A 21,032-nucleotide genomic window follows, 5' to 3' on the forward strand; every position below is an offset into this window, starting at 1 on the left:
TGGGGTTTTTTTTTTTTTTCAGGACTTAGAGTAATTTAAGTGTAGACACCGCAGGCGATAAATTTCACAAAGAAAACCCTGTCCATGATTCTGAGTTAATAACAATGGTCAGGCTTTGATGTTGATACAAATGAGGCCAAATGAAGAAAAAGCCACATTCATGGGCTGTTTGAGGGTCTGGCCTCTAAATGATCAGTTCAAGGAACATAACACATGTTAGCGCTGGCAGGACAAGCAGGGTTCTATGTACCAAGGAACAAAATAAACCTTGCAATAATTTAAAAATATATATATTTGCCACACATATGCATTTAAATATATAATATAATTATTTACTTTACATCTAATTAAAGGGTAAATGTGAACTGTGGGTTAGAGCTAAGGAAGCCATTGTGTTCTGCTTTTTGGAAAAACTGAGCTAACGCCAAGGCAACTCAACCCCTCAAACACCACACGCTGCGCTAACATTTCATGGAAGTCCAGTCCCTCGCCAGCTTGTTTCTTTGTCTGCAAAATGAGGAAACTGGATCCTATAATATCTCAACCTCCTTCCAGCTCCTGGTGGTTGCTTTCCTCAATTCAAAATAGTCCTGAATTCAAATCTCAGCATGGCAAGTGACTTTAACTTTCTAAGCTTCAGTTTTGTTCTCTGTGAAAAGGACATATGAAGGACACATAACTTTTAAATATACATTAAAATATTTTTTATGGAAAAATATTTAAACATACACAAAAGGAGAAATGTATTCTGAGTACTCCTATGCCTACCACTCAGACTCAACAATTGCTTTCATTTTGCTATATTTATTTTATGTATTTATGTATATATGCATGTATGTATGTATATATGTGTGTATTTTACAGAAACATTTCCAAATAAATTATAAATATCAGGACACTTGATCCCTAAATACTTCAGCATGCATCTCAAAAAAATTAAGGAGAGTCTCTTATGTAATTAGAGTACCATTATCACACTTAGCAAAATAAGTGATTTCCTAACATCATCTGATATTCAGTCCAATTTCATATTTCTCCATTTATCCCAACATTTTATTTTATACATTCATTTCTTTAAGCTAAGCTTCAATTAAGAGCCATGCACTGGATTTGATTGTTATATCTGCCGTTAAAGTCTCTTTTGAAAATAAATTATTTTTGAAGTGTAACATATCCAGAAAAACACACACATCAAACCTGTTAACACTTGAAGCATTCTGTGTCCAGTGACCAGACCCACAAACCCCTACCCATATCTAGAAACTGAAAATGATATACTTCAAAAACCCCTTCCTGCCACTTTCTCTTTACAGCCTCTAATGATAACTACTACCCTGGCTTTTAAAACAATAGGTCAGCTCTGCCTGTTTTGAAGATTATAGAAATGGAATCAGGTGTGTGTAGCCTTTGTTACTCATTCTGTTTCTGAGATTTATCATGTTGTTACATGAAGCAGTTTTCTGTGTTGTTGTTTTAATTTTCAATATGTTCTTTCTCATGTTGATGAGCATTTGGCTTGTTTGGAGTTGGGGCTATTACGAATAATGCTGCTACAAACATTCTTGTGCCTGCCCTTGTGTGAGGTGTAGACCAGGAGTGGAATGGCTCGGCCATGGGGTATGTGTATGTTTAGCTCTAGCTGACACCACCAAAGAGTTTTCCACACTCGTTGTATCAATGAGTCCCCCCAGAAGTCTATGATGAATGTAGTTTGTTTCCCATCATTACCCACGCATTGTAAGTTTTCACTATTCTGATGAGTATGTGGTGTATTTCGGTGTGATTTTAGTTTACATTTCTCTGAAGATTAATGACACTGAGAATCTTTTCAAATGATTCTTTTATAGATTGCCTATTCAAAACTCTTAATCATTTTTCTACTAGGTCATTTGTCTTTTTCTTCTTGATTGGTAAGAGTTATTTATATATTCTCAATATAAGCCCTTTGTCAGTTACATGCACTGCCAATATCTTCATCTACTCTGTGACATGCTTTTTCATTCATTTGATGTATTTTGATGAATAAGAGTTATTTATTTTGAGGAGGAACCAAGATGGTGGCATAGGTAAACACCTGAACTTGCTGTCTCGCACAACCACATCAAGACTACACCTAAAAGACAAAACAGATACCAGAACCACAGGAAGGCTGGCTAAGTGGAAGTTCCACAACTAGAGGGAAAGAGAAAAGTGCATCGAGACTGGTAGGAGGTGTAGAGGTGCGGAAGAGTGGAGGTATAAAGGCGTGAGAAATAGGCTGGCAACTGGGTGTGCTGTGGTCTTTTTCAATCGGGAGGGAGATACAAGCTCCCGACTGCTCTGAACTCCAGTTCTGGGTGAGAGTCTGGGGACCCAGACTCATATGGGGAGAAACTGGACTGTCTGGCATCAGGCTGGAACACGAGGGCGGCTTTCTCTCAGAGGTGCTCGCAGTGACCATTGTTCCTGCATGGGGCCACGGGACACAGAGACCCAGGGACCTCTCCAGGGCAGGGCTGATGGGCAACCATTGCTGTTTGCTCCGCCTCGTGATTCCTTGAGACCCCGCCCCACCCAATTTACAATTCAACCCCACCCAATCTGTGCACAGAGGCTTTTGTATATGAATGGCCTGGCCTTTTACAATCTAAAACCTAACAAACTGCAGCTGGGTTAAAGAGCCCCAGAGCTTCCAAAAGAAGGCCTAAGGCTGGACAGCAGCTTGCATTGCTTTACAGCTGGGCCTCATCTTGGCACCTCCAAACCCCAAACAAAGAAGAGGAATCTGCAGATCTCTCTGTAGCTCCTGCTGGGTGGCCTCAGGCAGTGGCTGACTTTGCACCTCCTTGGAGATCCAAGAGCCAGTGTACCCAATGGTCAGAGTGAGACCATACCAGATTACAACTCTTCAGATCCATAAGAGACACACTCAGGGTGCAGACTCAGTGAGCACCAAAGCTCCACTGAAGCAAATCCTGCCCCATAAGGGTGTTTCCAGCACAGCAGTTCTCCCATTGTAGACACAACTGGTCCTCACAGCCAATTGGCCTGGAGGTCAATTCCTCCCAGTGATACCAACAGCAATCAAGGGTTAACTACAACAAGACTGTGCACACAACCCACAAAGGGGTGCACGAAGAGTGTCCACCTCAGGTAATTAGGGAGGCTGAGCCACTGGGCCCTATAGGACACCTAGCACACAAAGCCACTCAATCAACACAGGGAAGCAGCCAAAATGCGGAGACAAAGAAATATGTCACAAATGACAGAAATGGAGGAAAGAAAACTTCTGGATATAGAGTTCAAAACCATGGTTATAAGGTTACTCAAGAATCTTCTAGAAACATCTGAGAAATTTAGTGAGACCATCAAGGATATGAAAAAGGACCAATTAGAAATTAAGCATACACTTACTGAAATAAAGAATAATATAAAGAGATCCAACAGCAGACTAGAGGAACCCAAGAATCAAGTCAAAGATTTGAAATATGAAGAAGCAAAAAACACCCAACCAGAAAAGCAAAAAGCAAAAAGAATCCAAAAATATGAAGATAGTATAAGGAGCCTCTGAGACAACTTCAAGCATACCAACATCTGAATTACGGGGGTGACAGAAGAAGAGAGAGAGCAAGATATTGAAAACCTATTTGAAGAAATAATGACAGAAAACTTCCCCTACCTAGTGAAAGAAATAGACTTACAAGTCCAGGAAGCGCAGAGAACCCCAAACAAAAGGAATCCAAAGAGGACCACACCGAGACACATCATAATTAAAATGCCAAGGGCAAAAGACAAAGAGAGAATCTTAAAAGTAGCAAGAGAAAAACAGTTAGTTACCTACAAGGGAGTACCCATACGACTGTCAGCTGATTTCTCAGTGGGAACTATGCAGGCCAGAAGGGAGTGGCAAGAAATATTCAAAGTGATGAATAGCAAGAACCTACAACCAAGATAACTCTACCCAGCAAAGCTATCACTTAGAATTGAAGGTCAGATAAAGAGCGTCACAGATGAGAAAAAGCTAAAGGAGTTCATCACTGACAAACCAGTATTATATGAAATGCTGAAGGGTATTCTTTAAGAAGAGGAAGAAGAAGAAAAAGGTAAAGATAAAAATTATGAACAACAAAGTGACAACAAATACATATCTATCAACAAGTGAATCTAAAAATCAAGTGAATAAAAAATCTGATGAACAGAATAAACTGGTGAATAGAATAGAATCAGGGGCATAGAAAGGGAGTGGACTGACAATTCTCAGGGGGAAGAGGTTGTGGGGAGTGTGGGAAGAGACTGGACAAAAATCAAACACCTATGAATGAGGACAATGAGGGGGGTAAGGGCATGGGGTGGGGTGAGAACCGAGTGGAGGGGAGCTATGGGGAGAAAAAAGAGTACCAACTGTAATAATCTAAACAATAAAGATTTATTTTTTTTAAAAAAGCGTTAATTTATTTTAATGTAGTCCAAGTTATCTATTTTTTCCTTTAGTTTAATGCCCTCTGTATCTTGCTTAAGAAATACCAACTACCCCAAACCATGAAGATATTTTATTTTCTAAATGTTATTATTTTATCTTTCATGTATAATTCTATAATCTACTTGTAAGTGATTCTGTGAATGGTCTGAGGTAGGGTTTTCATATGCATCTCCAATTTATAGACAGATCCGTCCCAAGCTGCATCACAGTGCCACCTTGGTTACAAGTCAAGTCTCCTTCCCTATCTGTGTCTTCAAGACTATCTTGTTCTTCTTAACCATCTATAATAATAAAAGCATAATATGCCAATTAGACCGGACGTCCTTCTGGACAACCTTCTGGACGAAGCTGCGGTGGTGGGGGCTGAGGCAGCGGTGGCGGTGGTGGGGGCCAAGCCCCTTACACAAATTTCGTGCATCAGGTCTCGAGTTTGCATATAAACTTTTTACAGTGGTTCTCAACCTTCTGGCCCTTTAAATACAGTTCCTCATGTTGTGACCCAACCATAAAATTATTTTCGTTGCTACTTCATAACTGTAATGTTGCTACTGTTATGAATCGTAATGTAAATATCTGATATGCAGGATGGTCTTAGGCGACCCCTGTGAAAGGGTCGTTCGACCGCCAAAGGGGTCTCGACCCACAGGTTGAGAACCGCTGCTTTAGAACCATCTTAACAATTTCTACAAGCTATTAACATTTTGATTAGGATTTCACTGACTCTATATCTATTTGGAGAGAATTGACATCTTTGAAATACTGAGTTGCCCAAGCCATGAACATAATGCATCTCTCTATACATATATTTGAGTCATCTCTCATTTCTCCCAATGAATTTGTCATTTTCTGTGCTTAGGTCTTACACGTCTTTCATTAGATATATTCATGGGAAGTTGATATTTTTGGTGTTACTGTAAACATCATTTTTAAAAATTTCCTAATTATTTGTCGCTGATATATAGACATTCTCTTGCTTTTTTTTTTTTTGAAGGCTTCAGTTTTGTGTTTTGTTTTTATAATTCCAGTTATTTTTATTTTATTTAATCCTCACTGGAGGATATTTTTTCCATTGATTTTTAGAGAGAGTAGAAGAGAGAGAGAAAGACAGAGAAATATTAGTCTTGTGTCCAATGGCCTTGGGAATTCAATTAGGAATCCTAATAATTTATCTGTAGATTATTTTGTATTTTCTGTGTACTCAATCATGTCATCTGTAAATGATGACATTTATATATATATTTCTTCTATTCCATCTTTATATCTGTTCCCTCCCTCCCTCCCTCCCTCCTTCCTTCCTTCCTCTTTTCTCATTGCCAGGACCAATTCCTAATGCAATGTTCATTACAAATCATGACGACAGGCATCTCACTGAGGAATATTTTCAAATTTTCACCATTAACTATGATGTTTGTTTTAGGTTTTATGTTTAAAAGTTCCATTTTGTCTTTAATATTTTAAATGTTTCAAATCATGAATTAGTATTGTATTAAATATTTTGCTCTTCATTTATGGAGATAAAAATACATTTCTCATTTATTCTGTTCATGAGATGAATTTCATTGTTATTTCTGAAATAACAAGTTTATTTCTTGTTCATTTTGTAGCCGATGGTGGGGGCCAAGCCCCTTACACAAATTTCGTGTTACAGTAACATACATGTTAGCAGGGACCCAGAATTCATTGATTTTGTGTTTCTACATCCTTTGAGTTCTTAGAGTACTGTGGACGTAGCCAGCAGAGGGAAGGAGAGCAAGCATGGAGAATCACAGAGAGCACAGCCCTTCTCTCATTGTATGGAATCTCAAACTCAGTCACAGGTCACACCTGTCTCCCAGGGAGTTTTGACTGTGCAGACTCTATCTGTCCTTGAGCCAATGTCTCTCCACTCTTTCGGTTGCATGAAACTTTTCTCTGGTAGACGCCTTGGGAAAGGGCGCATAGGAATCTTGATGTCCATAGGAATTATGATCTGAGTGTTCATAATAGTCTGCTGCCATTACACTTGAATATATGTATAGTTCTGCTTCACATTTTATTAAAAAAATAAGTTTATTTCCTTAAAGTTATTCAATTATATTCTGGCTTTGGTGAAAAAAGTATTCTGGAAATCTGATTTTCTTTCCACTTTAAGTGTCTAACTGATGAATGCTTAAGGACTTTTTTAGCTTTAAAATCCAGTAGTTTTATTAGAATATGTTTGGTTTTAAACCTTCAGGATCTATTTTTCTAAGCATTCAGTGTCCTTTCAATATGTACCTTCAAATCATCTTAAATTTCAGGAAATTTTCATTACTATTAGTTTTGCTTTGTTCCATTGATTTAGTTTTCTTTCTTTTTAAAAATTCTTTATTGTTTAAAGTATTACATATGTCTCCTCCACCCATTGACCTCTCCCCGCCCCCCCCCCCAGCACATGCCCTCACCCCCCTACTGTCTGTGTCCATTGGTTATGCTTATATGCATATATACTAGTCCTTTGGTTGGTCTCTTACCCACCCACCACCCTCCCCTGCCTTCCCTCTGAGGTTTGTTTGATGCTTCTCTGTTTGATGCTTGTTTGATGCTTTTCTGTTTGATGCTTCTCTGTCTCTGGATCTATTTTTTTCATCAGTTTATGTTGTTGACTATATTCCACAAATTAGTGAGATCTTGTGATATCTTTCTCCAACTGGCTTATTTCACTTAGCATAATGCTCTTTATGTCCATCCATTCTGTTGCAAATGGTAAGAGTTCTTTCTTTTATACAGCAGTATAGTATTCATTATGTAGATGTACCACAGCTTTTTAATCCATTCATTTGCTGATGGGCACTTAGGCTATTTCCAAATCTTAGCTATGGTGAATTGTGCTGCTATGAACATAGGGGTGCATATATCCTTTCTAATTGGTGTTTCTGATTTCTTGGGATATATTCCTAGAAGTGGGGTCACTGGGTCAAATGGGAGTTCCATCCTTAATTTTTTGAGGAAACTCCATACTTTTTCCCACAGTGGCTGCACCAGTCTGCATTCCCACCAGCAGCACACGAGGATTCCTTTTTTCTCCACATCCTCACCAGCACTTGTCATTTGTTGATTTGTTGATGATAGCCATTCTGACAGGTGTGAGATGGTACCTTATTGTTGTTTTGATTTGTATCTCTCAGATGATTAGTGACTTTGAGCATGTTTTCATATGTCTCTTGGCCTTTTGTATGTCCGCTTTTGAAAAGTGTCGATTTAGGTCCTTTGCCTATTTTTTGATTGGGTTGTTTATCTTCCTTTTGTTAAGATGCCTTAGCTTTCTTCCTCAGAGATTCATATGTTCGAACGTATTTGATTTCTATATCTTTTATTTTCTTATAAATTCTTTTTACCTCTATATTAATACATTGTTGATTTTTAAAACATGTTACTTGCCATTTTCCATTTCTCTTAAAGCATTATCCATTTTATTTGCTCTTAAATTCCTCCTAGATTAGAACGTATGTATTTTTTTTTATGTAAAACAGCAACATTTATTTCACTCACGAATCTGTAATTTAAGTAGGGTTTGGCACAGTCACCTTTTATTTTAAAAAAGAAACTTTCTATATGAGATTTACATAAAAGTTGGGAAGACGGTGCAGAGTAATGTACCCCACACGCAGCAAACCAATACTTATTCAGGCTCCTTTAGTTTTCAGCCGGTCTCTATTTCTATTTTAGGGAACCATCCGGAATGCCCCATTGCATTTAGTCCTCATGGCTCCTTATGCTCCTGTTGGCTGTGACTGCTTGTGACTTTAGTACTGAGGAGTTCTATGGGGAGATTTTTTAGAATGTTCCTCAATTGGGATGTCTGATGTTTTTCTCATGATCCTGGGGTTTATAGGCTTTTGAGATGAAGATCATGGATGTAAACTGCTATTTTCATTACATCATATCAAAGATGCATACTTTCAACATGACATTACTTATCATATTGACCTTCATCACCTGGCTGAGGTAGTATGTTCCCCTTTACTATCCCCACCGTCTCCTTTCCTTTCATACTCATGAAGGGCGTCCTTATTCGAAGCCCCAAATTAAGGAGTGAGCAGTTACGTTCCACCTCCTTGAGGGCAGGAAATCTACATAAACTACTTAGAATTCTTTGGCATGGGAGGTTTCTCATCTCCCCACTGATTTATTTATTCAATCATTTATTTATATCACTAAGGACTCATGGAGTCATTTATTTTATACTTTGGTTATAATCTAATTTATTTTGTTGTCCAAATTGTTCGAGTTTTGGCCATTAGGAAGTCTTTCAGTTTGCGCCAAGGTCCTCATAAGCCTGTTTTCTGTTTTTTTGTTTTGTTTTGTTTTTTTTGGGGGGGGGGGTGTTGTGGTATTATTATTAATATTATTATTTTTGGTTTGTTTGTTGAGCATTTCCTTCTTGGCACAACAGATATCATGCCCCAGCCCCAGAATCAGCCAGTTCCTCCAAGACGCCTTGGTTCCATTTTATTGGAGCATGGCATTAGAAACCACAGCTTGGCACTAGGCATGCTCATTGCTACCGCTGTGCACTGCTTCTAGGCCCACTTGCTGATAAAGCAAGGAAATATTTGCTTGCAAACAAGCCTATTTTTTTTTTGCAAATAAACCTATATTTATTTGTATACTAGAGGCCCAGTGCATGAAATTTGTGCATAGGTAGGGTCCCTAGTGGCTGCCAGCTGCCAGCAGGGCCTTCCTTCATTCTGTGCTGCCCCCTGGTGGTCATCTCACGTCATAGCCAGAGATCGAACTCCTGGTTGGTTGAACTCCTGAGGGCACACTTTGCATATTAGGCTTTTATATCTATAGAAGATACTCATCTATACTAAGTGATAGTATCATATATTAAGCTAAACATTGGTTCATACTGATGTCCTTGACTCTAATCCATTACCACATGTATCCTTATTGCTATCTTCATTGCTTGTCTATAACCACCATTTCCACAGTGAGAAACCTGTCCCCACCATCCACTATCCATTGTTCAATTGCAATATACATGCACAGTGATTTCAGAATTGTTAACCTGTACCCCTGCGGGAAACAACTGAACAACTAGAGTACAGTTCTTATGTGCTGTTCCTTTTACTTTTAGTCTTACACACTCCAAATCTACCTTTTCCCTCATCACTTTCCATAAGGTTGACTCATACAGCCATTATAGTCTGCATTCCATTTTGGGATCTTCCAATTTCCAAAAAATTTTTAAACCTGCATGCATTAAGGTTCACTTTTTTGTGTTGTAAAGTTCTATGTTCTTTGATAAATGCATATCAACCACTTCAGTATTCTATAGCATGGTTTCACCATTCTAAGCCCCTCCTCTCTCATGCTTCACCTGTTCAACCCTCCACCCCCTCTTCCCCAATCCCTAGCAACCACTGATCTGAATTGCATGAGACTCCATTTAGCTTTGTAAGAAACTGCTGAACTGCCTTCCAAGTGGCTGTACTATTTTGCATTTGCATTATTAAACAGCAATAAATGACAGTTCCTGTTACTCTGCTTAATTGCCAGCAATTAATAATGTCAGTTTGTAGTATTTTAGTCATTCTAATAGGTGCGCAGTGGTATCTCATTTAATTTGCATAACCATAATGAAAAATGAAGTCGAGAATTTTTCATTTGCTTATTTGCCATCTATATATCTTCTTTGGTGCAGTACTTGTTCAGGTATTTTGCCCATTTCTTTCTTTAGGGTCTAGGACGGTTTGTTTTCTTACTGTTGACTTTTGTAAGTTCTCTCTATATTTGGTATGTAAGCTCTTTATCAGATGTGTATTGCAAAAAAATTTCTTCCAGTGTGTGGCTTGTCTGTTATTCTCTTAAAAGTGCCTTTTGCAAGGCAGAAGTTTTTAATTATAATACAGTTCAATGTATTATTTTTCATACTTTTAGTGTTTTATATATATGTATATATATATATAAAAACCTCATCCCCAAATCACAGGGTATGTAGATTTTTCTGTTCTGTCTTCTAGAAGTTTTATAATTTACATTTAAGACTATGATCCACTTTGAATTTAATTTTGTGGAAGAAGGAAGGTTTGTATCTAAATTCAGGTTTGTCTTTTTTTACATATGAACCTCAAGTTGTCCCAGTGTCATTAATTGAAAAGACTATGCTTTTTCCTTTGAATTTTCTTTCCACCTGTTAAAAATCAGTTGACTATTTTTGAATGGGTCTATTGTTGTAACCTCTATTCTGTTCCATTAATTTCTATAGCCATTATTCCACCAGCACCGTGCTGTCTTGATCACTGCAGGTTTATAGTAAGTCTGAAATTTGATAGTATAATTCTTCCAAGTTTGTTCTTTTTCAGTATTGTATCGGCAGTATTTATTTTGACATGATTTTTTTTATTTCGAAATTGTTTCTTGAGTTCTTCACTCCTCCTTTCAAATCCTACTTTTTATTAATCATCTAATTTCTGAGTTTTTAAAATTCAGATTTTATGTTGTTCTTTCGTAGTTTATGTGATCTTCAAAGTGTGTAGCTAGTTTTATCTACTCTATTATAGTTTTCGTCTGTTTTGTGAGTGCCTTTTTCTTGCATGTTTTCATTGTTTCTATGGAGGTTATTATGTTTTTCTTTTTAATTTTTGTTATAAAAAATTTTGTATGAGCTTCAATCATAATCCTTTTGGGTTTTTTTTTTCTTAAATAAAAGAAATTCCCTCTAGTTTTATGAAGGACGGGTGGGAAAGTGATAGATTTTCTACCTTCAAGAGCTTAGAGCCCCTTCTTGGTTTCTCTTGCAAACTAATGAAAAACATGGCCTCGTATTTTCTAAATTATGAATCTTCTGGTAACTTCTAACACTTTCATCAATACATTCTCTTTTCATTTCTACTATTTTTCTGTTCTAATTAACTACTCTCACAAGTTCTTCTCAATGCTAGACCTTTCTTTGAAAAAGGACCGTGTATTTCTTAGTTTGAAGAGTTTATAGGGCCCAGAATACTCTTAATACCAACAGTCATTATCACATTGCCATTCCTTTGTCCCATGAACTGGACCTAACCAAACTCTCTTCCAATTTGGCAGCTTTTCTCAGATTGACCACTGTGCTTTACAGTAAGAACATACTGGTAATTGAAGCGATCTGTTCTCGGGGCCTTAAGAATTTCAGTTGCTTTCCCTCTGCTTTTCCCCACACAGATGAGATAACACAATGGTCTTGTAACCATACACTGTTTTCCCCCACCTGCTTATCTTAGGGGTGGGGGTGGGGATTTCCTGGGACACTGCCAGCTAGTTTTATAGTAGTGCTGTCTGTGTGTCTTTGGGTTTGCTATGCTAGTTACTCCATATGTTTTTATTTGGGAAGGGGGACTTTCAAATATTAAACCAACTTTGCCTTCCTCAAATAAGCCAAACTTGGTTGTAATACATCATTTTAATGTATCACCAAACTCATTTCGCTAATAATTTGTAAAAATATTTCTGAAATTGGTTGGCTTATATTTTTTCTTGAAATATCCTTGTTGGGTTTTCTTATAAAAGTTATGCTGTCTAAATTATAAATATCCATTCTTTTTTATAGATTTTTGTGTTAAATTGATATTTATTAATTAAAATATAGGTAGCATTTATTGGTGAAGCTATCTGAACCTCAATGTTCTTGGTGGAATATTTTAATTAAAAATTTCATTTCTTTACTAGATGTAGTACTATACAGACTTTCTATCTCTTCTTGTTTCAGCTCTCAATTTCACTTAATTATTAAAATCATTGAAATAACACTGTCCAAAATCTCCTCTGATTATCATTTCAATCCTGGTAAAATCCATAGTTATGTCCAACCTTTGATCCCTCATATTGGTAATTTCGTCTTCTTTCTTTTTTGTTTCTGATCAGTCTTGCCAGTTCTTATAATTTTATTAATTATTTTTAAAAGTTTGACTTTTTAGAGTTTTTCTAATATATATAAATATATGTTTATATTTCATATACTTCAGCTCTTACTGATTTCCTTTCTTCTACTTTGTTCTTTCTCTAGCTTCTTTAGATATTTTCATCAAAATTTTAGCCTTAGTTCTTTTAAAATATATACTATATATAACATATATCATACATGAATAATATAGCTAAAAGGCTATACATTTTCCTCTGAGCATGGCTTTTACTATAATCCACACATTGTGATATACTTTATGATTATTAACATTCAGAAAAATATATCTTAAAATTTCTACTGTGATATTCTCTGAATCAGAGGTTATTTAGAAGTATGTTACTCAATTTTCAAATATTTGAAAATTTATATTTATCATTTATTGATTTCTTAAATATTTCTGTGGTGGTCACAGGAAATAATCCGCATGATTTCAATCCTTTGATATTTGTTGAGACCTGCTTTCTAGACTATCGATAATAATAAAAGGGTAATATGCTAATTAGACCAGATGTCATTCTGGATGTCATTCCGGACATTCCTCTAGATAAAGCTAGGGCCGGAGGGAAGCTGCTGCTGGCAGTTGGGGGAAGGAAGGCCTACTCCTGCATGAATTTCGTGCATTGGGCCTCTAGTATTTGATAAAAGTTCCATATGCACTTAAAAAGGCTGTTTATTCTTCAGTTGGTTGCTTTTGTCATTCTTTGCTTTATGTGTCTTTACTCCTTTCTCATTATGAAATATCCCTTTTTACCGCCAATAAAGTATCCTGTTTAAAGTGTATTTTATCTATTTATGAATAGAGCCACAACAACCTTCATATGTGGTGTCTTTCATGGCATTCTTTTTGAAGAGGCCAGGGCAGTATTCTTACAAAATGACCCTCTCTACAGTATTTGTTTCCTCTTAGTTTTATTTAACTTGTTCCTCTATCCTGTCCACTTTCCGGAAACCAGAAGTGAGATTTAGCTAAAATAGGTTTAGGTTAAACATACTTAGCAATAACACTTCATAGGCAGTGCTCTGAATTTTATATTTTGTCATGTCAGGGATATGATCATTCTAGCCTCATAATATTGTTGGATGGATTAAATGAGAGGATGTGTGTCAAGTGCCTAAGACGCTATCTGACACATTATCGGTAAAGAGCACAGTTTCCCAATCTTAGCACTACTAACATTGTGGACCAGATAATTCAGTGCAGTGAGCATCGTCCTAAAAGTATTTGATAAATATTCCATAAGCACTTACTATTATGCCTTGTGCAAGGCTTTGAGATTAAGAGCTGAATAGAACATGAATGCTGATCTCAACATACTCACAGTTTTAGGGAAAGATAATGAGGCAAATGGGAAATTAAAATATGGTGTGGTAAGTGCTGTAACAGAGACAATCATGTGCTATGAGAGGAAGGGCACCTAACTCAGTCTGGAGCAGGGATTCATTCACCGAGGAATAAAGCATAGAGACTTCTGAGTTGAGATCCACAGGACAGAACTGTCTCCCCTCTCCCATTAAGGCTCAAGAGATCAAACCAGTAATGACTGTTGTGGATGAAAATAAAGACTCAAGAAATAAATGATCAAAAACCCATATAATTTCCAGTCTGTATGTCAGGGTATGACCAATAAAGATTAATCTACTAGTAAGTATACAGACACAGACAAAGTAAGCCAGGAGTGAGAGCTAAAAATGGCACAATCAGCCATCTACTTCTTCAGTTGTTGTAGTTTCCCATTCTCTAGCTCTCAGTCTGTGTGGGGTCAGACTGGATAACTGAAACAAGATTAACACCAGTTAGGATAATGTCACACACACTCCTCGGTGACGCAGAAAGGCCTTAAATGAGGGTGCCTATCCAGCTGCGCATACTAGTCAGCTGCCTATACTTCCATTCTTCCTGCTGGCCAAGTGCCTTTTCAGCTTGCCTGCAGTGTAAGTCAGAGACTGGTTAACTGTCCACTAAGCCTGTTTCCTCTAGTTCCTGGGCATATCACTCAACCATCTTTCCTAACCTCCACTGAGTTCTAGGCCAAGGCATGTACGAGTGAAAGTGACATGTCCTCCTTCCAGGTCTCGCCCATGAAAACTTCCCATGTCCAACCCTTCATGCTGTTTTCATTTCCACGCGCTTGATGCAGACAAACATTGATACCGTAAAAGGCAAGATTTAAAGATGGCAGAGCTGAGGAGTGGAGGAAACCCATGTTCCTGAGAATCCCCTGGGGAGAGAGGCCCCGCCACCAGGAATGCCCTTCCTGGGCTTGATATGAATAAGAAGTAAACTTCCACTGAGTTAAGCCGTGACAGTTGAAGGTTTATCTAGTACAGCAGCTAGCCTTACCCTCCTAATAAGCCAAAGTGGAGAAAGAGGCAGGTTTACCCTGCAACTGTAACCCCGCTAGCCCCTGGACACGCACAGGATTTCATCCATGATCACCAAGCCAAAGAGGAGTGCCTTGGCCAGAACTCTTCACTGAGATTCCCTTGAGGGAAATGGGTATGTAGGAGGCTATTTGCAGGGCCATTGCTAAAGATCACACTTCATCAAAAGTTTGCAGCACAGAAGCATGAAAGGACGTGGGCTCTGATGTTGGACAGATGTGGCTTTGAATCCTGGCTGCCCCCTGACAATTCTTTGGCTCCATCTCTGGGCCTCTGTTTCTTCATCTGTAAAATGAGGGTAATGACACCTCACAGGAGTCTTGTGAGGATAAAATAACAGCATATAAAACACTGGCACCGTTCCTGGCATTTCCAAGGTACTCAATTAGCTCCCTTCTGACAATCATGAAATTAATGAATTGGAAATTTATTTATCCTTCTAATCAGGGGACTAGGGAAGAGCTAAGCTAGCCTTTTCACTAAGGACTGTATATTTATCCTTCCATAGAAATGTTGACTGTTTCATAGAAAGAAACCAGGTCCAACAAATACTTGCGTGTGTTTTTCCTTGGTCTAAACAAGGAGAAGAATTTAAGCTTTAAGAAACTTAAAAATAAAAACAAAAACAGAGGCAACACTCATTACTTTTATAACTATTTTCCCTTACAAGAAAGAAATGTCATATTTCCAGACCACAGCAGCAGAACACACGCTGGCCTTTGACCCAGTAGAAGAGAACAAAAATGAGACAATTTACACAACAGAGGGGGAGTGATGGATTTTGAGGGTAACACCCCTGTCCATTCCCCTGTCGTCCCAGATGGAGTGATCACAAAGCTAACGAGTTGGTGGCAAGACCTCACCTTGCCCCAAGCCCATCTCTGTAGATGAAATTGAAAACAGGACGGGTAAACAGGGAACATCCTTCCAGATAAACTGGCAGAGCAGTGAGCTGCTGCAACCCCCCTGTACCCGACTGCAGGAGAAGGAGGCTGCAATGTCAGGTCAACCAGGATGTGGAGGGAAGTGAGGAAGAGAGCCACCCACCAGCATGACTAAGTGCTCTTGGGGACAATCCCCGCTCAGAGGGCAAAAAGCAAATATCCAGATGTTATGAGCTGCCAGATGTGATTAACTGAAGAAAGGTGAAGCTGCCCACTTAACCATCTGAGCAGCTCCCCTCATCAAAGTGACCCCAGACTTTTCTGCAAAAGCATTAATCAACAAAACAAATGGAGGCTCCATCCATCTCCCATCTTGCCCCTTTCCCTCTCCCCCTCTGATGCAGTCAGAACCGCGGCCTATTTTTAAACCACTGGCAATGTGTTCTGCCGTGGAAATGTGTGGGCTCCCTGACACAGGCTAACGCGCACTCAGAGAGAGACACGGGCCCTCCACAGGCGTCGCCCATGTGCTGTCCTTCCTCTCCCATGAGAATGGGGCAGAGGGAGCGCAGGCAGGAGGAGAGGGCCTGACTGGGGAGCATACTACCTGCACAGAGGAGCAGGGGGTATCCGACACTGGTTTCCATGACGGGGAACTAACTGTGGGCTTCCTTCCTCCCCGAAAGTGAAGGCTGGGGCGGGCCAGAACTAACCCCACATACAAATGCCAAGAGAGGGTTCAGGCTGAGAAGAAGAAAAACAAACCCAGGTGCCAGTTCTAGCATCTTTTAAAGAAAAAGTGTTTATGTGAATTTCAGCATCTCTGTGACATGCATCTAATGTGCTTTAAATATAATAACAAACATTTTATTAAATACTGGAGACTTTTTTTTTTTTTTAGCACGGTTGCAATGAAGCCATATTACCAAAAAAAAGAAAAAAGATGACTTTTCAAGAAAGGAGGTTGTGCTGTACTTACAATCGCTCCAGCTGCTTCAGATCCTGGAAGGCGCCTCTCTCGATGATGCTGACCTGGTTGTCTTCCAGATGCCTAGAACCACAGAGGCAGTGAGGGTCAAGGACAAGAAGGGCTCAGGGACCCTCAGGCCAGGCACAGGCCATGCAGGCATGGCCATCCCACGGCCCTGGGGCCCCCGGCTGGGATCAGAATGGTGGGACCAGAGTGGTGGGACAAGATAATTCACATCCCAGCTTGGTGTCGCGGTAACCAGGGTTTCACCGCCTGCACACTTCTACCTGACAGATTGGTTTCCATGCCTCTATTTTAAGAATGTTCTCAGCAAATGTCCCCCCAAGCACTGCAGGATGCTGCACAGAAAAGGAAGAGGTAAAAGCTGCTTCTTATAAAAACTACACATATAATCAGCATCTCTTCCCTCGGAGCTCCCTCCCTCACGGATTCAAAAATACTTCACCACAAAGGGCCTTGTCTGCTCACTGTCTCAGGGTCAGCCAGTAGAAAGGGTGAAGCTATTGTTGGACGCTTGCCTGCAACGAAGGAAAACCAGCCTGGTGCCAGGAACTCCTTTCCCAGTGCTGCCTGTGCCCATCAGGAGCGTGATGGTCACAAAAGCTAGGGCTCCCAGCCACGGGCTCTGCTGACCTCCAAAGTCTTCCACGCAGGTGATTACAAAACTAAACACTCTGCTTAAAGTGAATTAGGTCGTGCATGTGGCATATCCTAAGAATCGAGCATACAATGAAACGTTTGTTTCCCTAATTTAAAAAAATACATGGCAGCTTAAAACGGATTAGCTGGACGGTTGGGAAGGGAAGCAATGAAACTACAGAGTTTCCAGCCAGGGCTGGTGGTTGAATGGGATGAGTGTAGATCAGCGGTTCTCAACCTGTGGGTCGCAACCCCTTTGGGGGTCAAACGACCCTTTCACGGGGTCACCTAAGACCATCGGAAAACACATATATAATTACATATTGTTTTTGTGATTAATCAGTATGCTTTAATTATGTTCAATTTGTAACAATGACATTGGGGGTTACCACAACATGAGGAACTGTATTAAAGGGTCGCGGCATTAGGAAGGTTGAGAACCACTGGTGTAGATGGAAGTGAGCTTCTCTGGAGGGTGGAGTTTAGGAAGGGCCCTGGGCTCCTCTGGGTCAGGTAGGAGGAGAAGTGCCCGGAAGCACCTGAAGCCAAGGCAGGGGGAAGGCAGAGCAGCCTGCAGAGGCTTAGCTCTCCATTCAGACGGATTCCTTCCATGACAGCCTCCACCTCGCACACCTCTGAGATGTTTCATAACCACCCCCAAGCCCCAAACTTCTTAGGGTTCACACTTGGGCCTTTATGTTTATTTTCAAGTCCATCTATATGCATGAGGACCAGGAGGGCTCATCATCATACTCCCAGACCTCACATTTGCCTGGACAGCAGCCACTTGATAAAGGCTTATTGAATGGATGAAAACCTAAAGGGGACGTAGGGCCACAGCACATACTGATTTTATATCAAGGAAAAGGCCAGTCCAGGCCACATGAAGTTTCTCACTTAGACTCTCAGAGTGAAGGGAGTATTTTGGAATCAGGATATTTGTTTGTCGAGAGAGAGAGAGAGAGAGAGAGAGAGAGAGAGAGAGAGAGAGAGAGAGAAACTCCTTTTGAAAACTCAGCTGTCCCATGTCCAAATACCAACAATTGTCCAGAACTGAGTATGGGTCGGCAAGGCACACAGATTCCCCACTTTGCCACAGTCCTCATCCATTTTGATTCATACATTTATGTTACTTCAGGCCTCTGATAGGCTCCCCATTTTATATGGACACCATGAAGCAGAGAGATTAAGAGACTTGTCCAGGAGAAATTATTTGTATAAAGTCACACAGCTAGTTTGGGTGGACTCTTAACTCCCACTATAGTGTGCTTGCCAGATTTGATTTAGATTCCTTTCCTTCCTTCTTACCAGCTGATGGTAATGACACTGGGCTATCTAGTCAACCTCTCTAAGACTTTTTCCTGTAAAACAGGAAAAAAAAATCAAAAACATCTCATAAGTGAGCTGTGGCTGGTATGGCTCAGTTGATTGGAATGAATATATATATATATATATATATATATATATATATATATATATACACACACACACACACACACACACACACACACACACACACACATACATCCTGTATATCAAAAGGTTGTGGGGGTTCGATTCTTGGTCAGGGCACATATCCAGGTTGCAGGTTAGATCCCCGGATGGGCTGCCTACGGGAGGCAACGGATCAATGTTACTCTCTCACATCAATGTTTTTCTTTCTCTTGCTTCCTCTCCCTTCCTCTCTCTCTAAAATCAATTAAAGCATACCCTTGGGTGAGGATTTTTTTAAAAAATCTCATAAATGAAAATAAAAATGGAGCAAAGTATATAAATTATCTAGCCCAGGATCTCGAGTATAATTAGATGTTTAATAAATGTTATTTTCCTTCCCTTCTCTTCCTTTTCCACCCTGCCATATGGCAACGAGGGCCTTGGAATGCTAATAGACTCACGCTAGCACATTTTGCTAAACAGGGAACCAGTTCAATATTAGTGACGGGTGGTTTGTTCAGCTGGGTTTCTACCATCTATCAATCCATCACATGGCTTGTTGTCATTACTTCCCAATTATAACAAGGAGCAACATAGGGAGACTGAGTGTCACAGCCTCTATGGGTTTGGAAGGAATCAAACTCCAACCCCCTATGATGAATCTTTTAGTTCTGTACTAATTAATTTAACACTGCCAGCCTATTTCAGAAAGAGGGGTAGAAAAATGCAAATACATCTGTGTAGATAGCTGCCCCTTCCCACTTTGCTGAGGCCCCGGGAAGCTAACTTTTATCAGCTTCATCACATCAGAAACTTCCTCAACTCTGGCTTCCTGTTGGGTTCAGCCAGCTGAAGTCCCAAGCAGGAGACAGTAAGGTAGAGGATACTGAGTGAGGTTAAGAGACTTATTCCCAGTTCCCTCTCTTCCAGCTCACCTCAGGTTGACTTCATCTCTCTACCCAAGACCATAGGTCCTGTCAGGAAGTCTCTACCTTTGCTAGGGTAGCCACTTCATCCCACTGCTCCTCGAGGCCTAGAGACCTGTTGCTGCTAGCCCCAGGGAACTATTCCATCTCTTCTTTCCCACACCTTTGCCAATAATTCCTTATTCACTCTCCTCATTTGTCCTGTGTGAGCATCATCTCTTTCCTAATTGGGATCATGACTGATAGGAGTACCGAGGGCCCCTTCTAGATCCACTTCCTACGTCTATCAGAGTCCCAGCCTAATACTTGGCACTTAGGGCTCAATGAATAATCAATATTTCATGAATCAATGAATCAATGAGCTGTGAACCATCCACCCTCACTTCTAGGCACTGGGATCCAGTTTGGGAGCTTGTGCTAAAGCCGATGATATCACTCTCATGTTACTGACCAGGTAGGGGGTCAGGGGATCCAAGAGCTGGACCATCCATGGCTCCTGTCTGTTCTGAGTTAGGAGGACACGGACTGTGTTCATTTGCAGCATTGTAATTTTTTTAGTTTTAACATTGGATCAGAATCGGAAATCGCCCATGGGATGATGGCTGGGTGGAGTTTGGCTCTTTATTGGCCTCATTGGGGAGAAAGCTGTTTCCCACATTGTGGCCATAGCAGAGTTCTTGCAACAGGCTACTGAGAAAGGGAGCTAACTGATACACAGCGGAGTTCTTTGGGAGAAAGAACTGTGAGGGGTAATTCTTACATCTTCTCTTTGAACGCACTTTATTTGGGAAAACTGCCTTTGGATGAGGCCAAAGTTCCCCAATCTCTGTGTTTTCTGCTTTTGCCCATTCCCAGCACCGTCATTCTGCTAGGAAATGGGTGGCAAGATCAAATTATTCAAGACCATCAAGTCCTTTCTGGTTTCACAATAAACCGTAAATAAGAAACAGATACAGGGAAGATACCAAGGTGGGGTGAACGCTTTTCAAAAAAGATAGTTATTTAGGCTACTCTGCTAAACAGCAAAGATTAAGGAAAAATACAGTTGATATGTCTGGGTATTTTATTGGTGTTTGTTAGAAAGCACTTCTATTATCCCACCTGCTTGATGCTTGTAGAGCAATAATGGGCCACTTGAATGGGACTGCCTATGAACTGATGAGACAGTGAAACATATTATATTGAGAGAGTCTATAACGTGGGGGGAGGGAGAGGGTTTTGGCATCGCTTATCAAAATAAGATTGTACCCATTAACTGAAACAAAATAAGAAGAATGTACCAACAAACCATGGTCAAAGGAATGTTGTAGACCATCCGGAAGATATTAACACGATCTTATGTGATTATTTTAAACTTTCTATTTGCAGAGAGAAGAGATGGGAATTGGAATTTTTATTAGTCTTTCTGATA

General features: G+C 39.8%; 1 protein-coding gene across 1 annotated transcript in view; it reads right to left on the reverse strand.

The window, feature by feature from the left end:
- SLIT3 (slit guidance ligand 3) overlaps positions 1-21,032 on the reverse strand; it is a 536,168-nt gene that overhangs the window by 469,896 nt on the left and 45,240 nt on the right. The window contains exon 3 of the mRNA XM_081092174.1: positions 16,611-16,682. Coding sequence (XP_080948300.1) covers positions 16,611-16,682 — 72 coding nt within the window. The remainder of the gene's footprint in view (positions 1-16,610; positions 16,683-21,032) is intronic.

The sequence above is a fragment of the Myotis nattereri genome (genome assembly GCF_964212035.1).
Source record: "Myotis nattereri genome assembly, chromosome: 5".
NCBI lineage: Eukaryota > Metazoa > Chordata > Mammalia > Chiroptera > Vespertilionidae > Myotis > Myotis nattereri.